At 41.4% G+C, this 10,362-nt stretch overlaps 1 protein-coding gene across 1 annotated transcript; it reads left to right on the top strand.

The window, feature by feature from the left end:
- Window positions 1-1,441: 1,441 nt before the first annotated feature.
- LOC136533942 (disease resistance protein Pik-2-like) lies at window positions 1,442-8,306 on the top strand (the record flags this gene model as incomplete). Its single annotated transcript, XM_066526456.1, has 2 exons — window positions 1,442-3,440; window positions 8,142-8,306. Coding segments are annotated over 2 exons (2,164 nt in total), but the record flags the coding sequence as incomplete, so codon positions are not given.
- Window positions 8,307-10,362: the final 2,056 nt, after the last annotated feature.

The raw sequence follows: 10,362 nt of genomic DNA, 5'->3' as shown, positions 1-10,362 counted from the left end.
CATGGTTTAGTTGACTAATTGAAATAACAAGAAAAATAAATCCACAAACCAAAAATGGCAAAAATCCCGTCTCTCCTTCCCATATGGCACACCCCATGCCGAGCCCTCCTTTCCATACTAAATTTTTCAGATTATCGGTTAATGCCATTATCGAAGTTTCCATACAGGTGTGATGAACTTTAATTTCCTACAAAAGTTACCATTTTCATGAAAACCAAGCTATAAAACCCATCTCACCATGTCACGTTACATCATGATGTTAAATAAAATGCACATTAACTCACCATAGCATGTTGCTGTCAAGATGAAGCTATAGGGTCATTGTGGTGTTCCAGAAATAAAAAACTTGTGGTACACAACCTGCATTCACCCATCCTATGCAGTAAACAATTAACACCAAATCGTTTGTCACCTATGCTAGTCAAGGAAAATTAAAGGCATCAAGTAAAATTAAGTCAGTTTGAGATGTTAGATCTAATTGGTTACGTTAGTTTGTAAGTTAGACCTAATTGCAAGATATCGTTTCTAATTAAATACCACAAAATCTTGTTCCTGATTTACTTACAATTCAGATCTAACTAAATGGACAGCTCACAATAACTTTGAAGTATCATAGCAAAGCCCGTAATTCAATTATACCCACCTCTGATAGTCAATTTCAATTGGTGGTAGATTGTTGTGAATCCGCTCTGATGTTTTGTCACTGACAGTTCTTGGGAAACTAGCACTGAAAATGGGGTACCAGCCAGTGTTTTGTGTAGTTATGCTATACCTCTCATGGACTTGGTCAATTTCCTTGCATACCTTCTTTGTGATTGTAAAGTTTCTTGTCCCTGACTTACTAGCACAAAATCAAAGGTCGGTTACAATTCATACAACTGAAGTTTGTTATTTTTCACCCTTCTATATGCCACGTAAAGACTGCAAGCTTATTGGCATTAATCGCACTATACCTTTTATTGTGACACAGATCATGTTACTAAAATTTGCAATTAATGCATATAAAAATGCCACACAATAAATTAAATTGAGTAAAATGAGGTTCATGCAGCAACCACAAATTAGTGTCTTTGTTGTATACAGCTTATTTATTATTAGTGAACTACTATATATATGTGTGTTGTATTGCTTCATGTGCAAGATGACAGTGATATTACCTTAATGTCAACTTAATTTGTCTGCATTGTCCTAAGTGATTTACATAACGTTGCAGATTGAATAATTATTATTGTCATTTTATATTCCTTGGCAAGATGGCTACAATGCTTACCTTTTTTCCATAGAAACATAGATAGTTTTACTAAGTTGTGTGACCCAAGTTATGCCCCTATAGAGTTGTTGCAGATTGATTCAATAGTTCCATGTAAAGATGTTTACCATTCTTATGTTTTTCCGTAAAAACCTAGATAGTCATTGCTAATGTTCTACCCTTTGTAAATAGGTATCTAATGGTTATTGATGATATATGGGATAGAAGTTCATGGGATACAATTAAATATGGTTTGATAAATAATGACAAGGGAAGTGGAGTAATCACAACTTCTCGTATTTTTGAAGTTGCGGAAAACAGTGGGGAAGTTTGCCAGCTAAAGCCACTTTCATGTGATCACTCCAAGGAACTATTCTATGCAAGATTGGGCAGTAAAGGTGCATACATTTCTGATCAACTGGATGATAAATCTACTAAATATATTTTAGAGAAATGTGGCGGTCTACCATTAGCTATAATTACAATAGCTAGTTTATTGGCTGGTAAATCTGCAGAGGAGTGGTCTGAGGTGTACAGCCGCATTGGATTTGGGCAAGAGGGTACTAGAGCCCAGAACACAAAAAAGATATTGTTATTTAGCTACAATGACCTACCAACTCATCTAAAGACATGCTTTTTGTATTTAAGTATATTTCCAGAGGACCATATGATTGAAAAAAATGCTTTGGTGTGGAAGTGGATAGCTGAAGGCTTTGTTCATGAAGAAAAAGGGCAAACATTATTTGAGGTTGGAGAGAGGTACTTCAATGAGCTTATTAATAGAAGCATGATGCAGCCAGTTGAGGCTATTGGACCATGGTATGAGCATATTTTTGAAACTTACGACATATGGGCTTGTCGTGTTCACGACATGGTTCATGATTTGATTTGTTCGATGGCAAAAGAAGAGAACTTCGTTACTATAGTGGATAGGAATGAAAAACATTTGTCTTCTCAAAATAAAGCTCGTATAGTGGCAGTCCAAAACAGAGTCTTGGATCAGTATGACCTGGCTAAAACATGCAAACAAGAAGTGATGAGATCATTTAATGCTACTAAGTGTGATATTAGTCGAGAGGCATTAGACTCGTTACTCACAAGATTTCGGGTTTTACAGGTCCTATCTTTAGAAGGTAGTTTGACGATAATATCGAGATGGACTCCAGTTGATGTTTATGGTCTCAAGAATCTTGCCCGGCTACATCACTTGAGATACCTCGGACTAAGTAGAACTGCTATTAATGAGCAGCCGATGGAACTAGGTGATTTAAGATTTTTACAGTTCCTAGATTTGAGGGAAACCGGGATAAAAGCAGTGCCACAGAGTGTTACTTTGCTTAGAGAACTGAAGTGCTTGCGATGTGGTACCTTTGACGCCCCAGTAACATTGCCAGATGGGATGGGAAGCCTAACTTCCTTGGAAGAGCTGCGACTGCAAGTAGCTTCCAGTCGTCCTGGCTACTCCTATTTATTAAGGACTAAGGGAGTTGACCAGAAGCACCCGCTAGCTGACTTTAGTACAGAGCTGGGCAAGCTGACAGCGCTAAGGGTGCTCCATGTCAAGATAAGTGAATTCCCTGACAAGTTGGAAGAACTAGCCTTAGTGGAGTCTCTAAACAAATTGAAGAAATTAGTCGAACTAGAAGTGGTTTACAGGTCCAATGATAACCTGGACATCTGTCATGGCTATTTGCCCTGCCCCCGACTCCGTCGTCTATGCCTAGGTCATGAGATTGAATTGCCTGTGTGGATCAGCACCTCATCACTTCGGAACTTGTCCTACTTATCTCTGAGTTTGACGTCTATGAAGCCAGGGGATCTAAATAATATTGGGAGTTTGCCAGAGCTGCGGTCTTTTTTGGTGTCGTGCGACTTGGACTTCTGTGATGTCATTGCCGCTGGTGCATTCCCGAAATTGCGGTTCTGGGCAAACAATTCCATGATAGCGTATCAACAGGGAGCAATGTCGTGCCTTGAATTTCTTCAGTTGGATTTCCACGCAAAGGCCTATATTGGATTCGACTTTGGTAGCTTGCAGTACCTCCCTGCGCTTGAGAAAGTCTTTGCTCAAATCTATTGTGGGGATGTGAAGAGAAAGGAAGGAGAGGCGGTAAAGGCAGCATTGAGGCATTCAATCGACAACCATCCCACTGCTGATCTCATAAAATTTGGTCGTTATACGGACATAAAGGTACTACTACTACCTACCATGCAAGTTAGTCTTTATTTCGTATATAAGTCTACTAATTGCAGCAGCCTGAAAATTCGAAAACATGCCATGAATTAAGCATACAATCACATGTGCACCATCTTTAGCACCCTTGAAAATTTTGAGCTTCTTTTGAATGATTTTAAATTTAGTTTCAGAAGAAAACCTCATTTTGGGCATGTGTTTTGTGAAGGTATTTTACTTCAGCAGGTATGCTGGAAAAATTAGATTATAAAGCATACTTTACAAGCTGTAAACTAGAATAGGGAGACAATGATTGTATTGATCAAGGAGGTACGTGTTGGAAGAATTAGTTCTAGCAATGCCTAGCAACGTGATCGCGAAGACAGAATCAGATGGTAGTACATGTGACATAAGGATTTATGCTGGTTCGGGGCGCGGTGATGCGCTAAACCCTAATCCAGTGATGCTGCTGCTCTTCTTGTATTTGTATGCTCAATTACCCGGGTTGTTGCTCCTAGCTACGAGGTAGATTGGAATGAGACGATGGTGTCGTTGTGAACGTGCCGATCGCAGGATCCTTACCCCCTTTATATAGGCAGAGGGGTAGGGTTACAATTAGGGCGATCAGCGCTACAGATCGGATTCCTAGTTTGTTACAACAGATCAGTTATTCTATCATACCATATCTATGATGGCAACAGATATCCTTAATACATCGTGATCTCCAAGTTGATGGTTGCGCCTACTCCTCGTGGGGTTCATCCTTGGATGTCCTCCACTCGATGGGCTAGATACATGGTCGGTGAGGGTACCCTAGGCCCATACATCTGATAGTACTTGAGTACTTAAAGGCACCAGAGGGCTGGAGCATGTTGTAGCCATTTCACATGGACTACCAAATGTACATCATGCATACATGCACAATATCAACAACACTCCCCCTCAATCTGAACATCATGATGAGGCAGACCAAAGAAAAACAGGACCAATAAATCAGGTTTGTCGCCCAAGAAGACACCATAGCCTAAGGCCAACATGCAAGTGTCAGGACAGCCCGCTAGTTAGCATCAGAGAATAGACTATAAGGGTATCAGGACCAGTACAACAAAGGGTAAAACCATGGTCTACAGTTCTCTATAGGTACCAAAAAATCCTCTTGACCAGCTCAAGATGTGGAGCATGGGGGTCGTGCATGAACAAGCAAACCTATTGCACAACAAAAGCAATGTCTAGCCAATTGAAGGTCAAATACTGCAAGTACCAGCGAGATTATGATAGGACAGGAGCACTTTCTGGAGATCAATTTTGAGATTGAGCTCGATTTTGTGGTATCTGGGTGTTTATATTCTGAGGTATCTAGGTGTTTATATTTTGACATGAAGTGGATCGTATCATTCAAAAGAGATCATGCCAAGTGTTGATTTAAGTTGATCATCAAGTGTCTTGATGGAGAGTGATGGAGGAACTTCATGCTATGGGAGATGGTCAAGGTAGCAAGGTTGGCTACAATAATGGATGAGCATTGTTCTTCATTGATGAAGGTTGGATACTTGTGTAGCATCACCAACAAGGATATGAAATGGAATGCGCAAGGCAAAAGGTATATTTGTAGGTCATTTCATTTCATAGGTCTAAGGTTGAGTAGAGAAGTGCTTGACCAAGTTTAAGTTAGATGGTTGTACTATAAAGAGGGGCATATTGATTATCTAGTGCCACTTGAGCGATCTAATAATGCATGCATTGCAAGGATCAACTAGCAGTTGAAAAGAGTTTGAAACCTTTGTGAAAATAATTTTGAAAATGCTAACATAGACTTAAGATGGTGGTTGTCTTGTGTGCAACACTTGAGGCTAGCATGATTGAAAAGGTTTGCAAAATGTCTTGAGAACAGTTGCGAAGACGATAGTGAAAAAGGAGCCATAGTGCTCTACAATGCTGCTTTCTAGATAGCGGCGAGCTGTCTAGCCCTTAGTCAGCGGACTGTTTGCCGGCATCAGAATGATCCAATGTTTGCTAGGGTTAAATACAAGATGCAGCAAGGGCACTGTTCTTGAGCTGACAAGTCAGCGACGGACTGTGCGGCCCTATAGTGGCGGATTGTCCGCCGGCTAATTTTCCGAGGAGCTAAGTTGTTGGACAGATTTTGTCCATGTTGTCGAGGCTAAACATGGACTATCTGGGCCCTAGGGGTGTACTATCCGATGTAACCGTTTGAGCCCAACAACTAGTTTTGTCTGACCGGTGTACTGTCCGAGCCCTAAGGGGTGGACAATTTGGGGTGACCGTTTCAGCACATAATGGCTAGAGTCGGCATAAGGGCAGACTATTCGGGCCTATAAGTGCGGACTGTCTGGGGCAACAATTTTAGCATGCCCCAAACAGCTAGTTGGAGGCCTCCCTCTATAAATAGAGGGGGTCGCCAGCTATTTTGGGGTACTTGGCACCTTGGGGACTTAGTGTCCACCCTAGAGGAGTGTGTTAGAGCCCTCTAACTCACATATTCTTAGTGATATATGCATTCAATTATGAGAGCGATTTTAGAGCGGTGCATGAGATATTGCAAGTGTTGGCATGGGGTGATCATGTTGCAAGCCGATGTGCTTATTACTCTTGGAGGTTGCCACCTCCTAGACATCTTGGAGGCTTGTGGACTCCATGTAGCATGACCAGAGTTGGTGCGGTGCTCTAGTGTTGAGGGGATTGTGCCACCCCATGGGAGACCTCGAAGAGCAACTCTAATAGAAGTTAGGTGTGAAGAGCGCCAAGTGGTTCATCTAGACTGAGTGCTAGAGCTTTTGTGTGAGCACACCTTGAGGGATGAGAGCAAGCTTGTAGGATTGCCACTAGCAAGAGGATCAGCGACAACCTTGGGCTTGCCTCAATGGGGATCAAGTGGTTGGCAAACCACCGAACCTCATGATAAAAATCATCGTGTTACCATGTTGTTGTTTGTTTGCAATTCCTTAATATTAGATTGTATCCATATTTGTGGTAGTGTGTAGTTGTTGCTCTTGTGTAACTAGTTTACTTGTATAAATCAAATGATTTTGCGGGGCGGTGTCCTTTTATTAACCGAGGCGATCACAAATCCAACCGCCTTGCAAAATATTTATGGTGGCGGTCAGAAAATGCCAGCCTCCAAAAATAGATTTATTAGAGGCAGACATCTTAAGACAACTGCCTCCAAAAATAGCCTATTTTCGGAGGCGATTGTCTTAAGGAGCCTGCCTACGTAAATCTATTTTCGAAGGCAGGCACACTATAAGGCCTGCCTCTGAAAATACTGGGCCTGCCTCTGAAAATACTGGCCTAGCTTGGAGCCCAAGCAGCTCATATTGGCCTATCACGCTCATCATATATATACAGAGAGTTAGGGTTCTCTCTCACAGCTACTCATTCCTCCCAACCGCCCAATGGCACCCAACGCCCACCTGGCCCCACTCTCCCTCACATGCCCCTTTCTCTCCCTCTCCCCCACGGCAGCCTGGGCGGTGGTTCCTCCCTCTCCCCCATGGCAGCCCCGCGCGGCAGCTCCTCCCTCTCCTCTCCATCTCCCCCATAGAGCTCGAGTTGCGGATTTGGCCCCGGCGCAGGCGGATCCAGCGGCGGTAGCGCATGGGGAGGCCGGATCTGGCCCTGGCCCAAGCGGATCCGGCAACAGTGGCGCACGAGGAGGCTGGATTTGGCCCTGGTGCGGGCGGATGTGTGGCCATAGTGGCGCACGGGAAGGCTGGATCCAGCCCCGGCATGGGCTGATCCGACGACGGTGGCGCATGTTGAGCTCCACGACGGCAGCGGCGACACGCAGACCATATCTAGGCCCAAGCCCGATTTGGGCTACGGGCTTTTTCCTTTTTTGTTTTTTTAATTTATTTTTGGAGACGTGCAAAGCAACTGCATCTATTAATCCGCATTAATGGCGGCCTTTGATCGGAGGTAGTTGCATTGCCCGCCTCCGTTAATCGTTTTTGCCCGCCTCCATTAAGTTTTCTGTAGCCGTGGTTGCTATCTTGTGCTAGTTAGCATGTGTTGCTAACAAGCTTAGCTTAGCTTTTTTAGCTAAGTAGTTGTAGCTCTCTAGTTGTGCTTGTGTAGTGTAACTAGTGTGTAGTGGTAGTAGTTCTCTTGTGCTTTGTTAGCTTTGCTTACTATGTGTAGGAGGTTCCGGTGTGCTTAGTTGACTAGTTGCATAGGTTTGTGTGACCTTGCTAATAATCTTTATGTGAGCTCCCACTAGCTCGACACCTTAGTGATAACTTGTTTAGGATCTAATTTTTATAAGGACCTTGGAACATAGATAGACGGGTGTAGTCTTAGCTAGGCCATATTTAGATTAATTCCGCATTTATATTGGCTATCCTGTGCAATTAGTTTTAGAAAAGACTAGTCAGCCCCCTAGTCCGCCATCATGACCCTACAAGTGGTATCAAAGCCTGATTATCTCATTTTGTGGTTTTAATCGACCCAAGAGTATTTAAGATGGCAACTAAAGGGCTAGAGGCTGATTGTGACACACACATTTTTTATGGCACACACTTCACACGGTGAAAACACCACATGCTTGATCAGTTTTGTGTGTTTGGTCCTCAGTTTTGGTGGATCATGGTGTTAGGTTTTACTCGTTCAATGGATGAGAGCAATCCAACCCAAGCGCAATAGGATTTCCTACGGCTCGATGGACAAGCTACTATCTATTTAATTTGTGCTTTGAGTGATAAGGTATTTGATCACGTGCGTGAAACCGAGAGTGCCCATGATGTATGGATGGCACTCCAAGCTCTTCATGGTGACACCTCTCCACATTTGATGATGGCAAGTTTAAGGAAGAGAATCACTAGGAGGAGATGGAGGTTGAGGTTGTTGAGCCCGACTATGACTTGGTGATCGTAGAGGATTGCTCCACCTCCACATCAAGCTCAAGTGATGATGATGATCAATCTTCTACATGTTCACTTGACAAGTTGATTCTTGATGATGGTGGTTCATGCTCGAGTGATGATGATGCTACTACGAGCCCATCCACTACACAAAGGTATCAAGTTGCAATGTGATTGATCTTGTCTATTCTTATGATGATCTTGTAGTTAGAATTGCTAGCATGAACATAGCTTTAAAAAATGAGATGGTAAAACAAGAAAATTGGAAAATGAAAACTCATATCTAAAGAGTTCATGTGAACAACAAAAGCATCTACTTTATGTTCTATGTTGTTCACATGAGGAGCTAAATTGACTCATTAGGAGCTTAATGTGTTGCATATTGCTCATGAGAATTTGGTACAAGACCATGCTTTTCTCACTTACATGCTTTCTAATGAAGAAATTAAAACTAGTGAGAGCTCATCACATGGGTTAGATGATCAGTTGCAAAATGTTACTAACCTTTGTGATGTAGGCATGGAGAAAACTTTATCCACCTCTTGTGACGATCCATTAGCTATGCATTGTTCTTCACATATAGTTGCTTGTTCTTCCTCTATGTTTGTTGAGACTAACCTTGTAGAGGAAAACAAAGAGCTAAAAATTCAAGTGAAGGATTTGAGCATGAAGTTAGAGCGGTGCTACAACACCAAAGTCAGCTATGAGCATATGATCAAGAATGAAAGAAACTATGGTGACATGAGCAAGATACTAAAGTTGGTAGTGGATTGGTGTCGACGTAGTAGCAAGTCACGGATAGCAGGTGCTATTGCGGACGCTAAATTCTAATAGTGGATACGATAATTACATGTAAATTTAAACATATATGTTATGAATAATTGGTTTGAATAGACATTTAACTGTACTCAAAGAGCTGAGGTTTCACAAACCTAAATTAAGAAAAAAACATGGTGTTCCGTAGAAGTCATCACATATCAGAATTTATAAATAAATAGATTTCGAGAGCCATAATATTTCATAAGACTATTATTCGTTATTATTATAAAAAAAAATAGCAACCACATGAGTCTCATGATCACTTAAACTATATGTGTACCTTAAGTGGGCTAGGATTATTAATTTATTACATTTTTTACCATACCACGCTGTTGCGGGCGCTACAAAGAATTACGGACCGCTATAGCAGCCTGCTAACTCAACTAGTTCCAACTTGCTAAATCCAGTCCACTACATGGTAGTGGTAGTGGTAGGAGACCACTAACGCTATTGTGGTGACCGCTATTTAGTACCTTGAGCTTAACACATAAGAAAATTATTCCCCAATGTATCTGCTTCAGATTATTCAAATAATTCATCAAATCTAGCATTTGCATACCTATATAGTTTTCACCAAAAGATCCCAAGTAACTTTGCACAGGTAACCTGAAACACAAAACATATAACTCTTAGCACTTTAGTTTATCATGTTACATTTACGTACAAGAAATGTATGTCCAAAATAAATGGGTTCTTTAATTTATGTAGGCCATACTGTTGCTTAGTGCATTCTCAATCTCCGGTTCAAAAATGTCCCAATAGAAAAAATACTTTTTTATTTTAATACAAATTTGTAAGATAGTTAATAAATAATCCTCAAAATTACAAAAATATAGCATTGTTGTTTGTGGAATTTCCAATAATTAAACGAAAATATGCTAAATGGATCATGACTGAAATAATTTTTGCCAAATGAAATTTTTTGACCGAAATAACTCAAGTTTCTTTAGACTCTAGTTCTTCCCGTTCATTGACAATGTCCTCTACAGAAGGTCTTCTATTTCGGTCTCTACAACACAACACCGCATCACCGTCAGACATCTGACGCTAAAAATTATTTTTATCGATGAACGATCTGTCGCTAAAGATAACTCACAGACGATCTATCGCTAATTCCTCATTTAACGATTCATTGTCTGTCGCTATAGGTAATCATATTTAACGTTGAAATGTCTGTTGCTAAAAATAGGTGTACCGTCAATCTGTCTATCGCTAAAAAGAAGTGGCCCCCACCTAGCTCGCAC

The sequence above is a fragment of the Miscanthus floridulus genome, unplaced genomic scaffold (assembly GCF_019320115.1).
Source record: "Miscanthus floridulus cultivar M001 unplaced genomic scaffold, ASM1932011v1 os_1337, whole genome shotgun sequence".
Classification (NCBI taxonomy): Eukaryota; Viridiplantae; Streptophyta; class Magnoliopsida; order Poales; family Poaceae; genus Miscanthus; species Miscanthus floridulus.
Note: the sequence above shows the minus strand (reverse complement) of the source record. Positions and strands in the feature narration are given on the sequence as shown.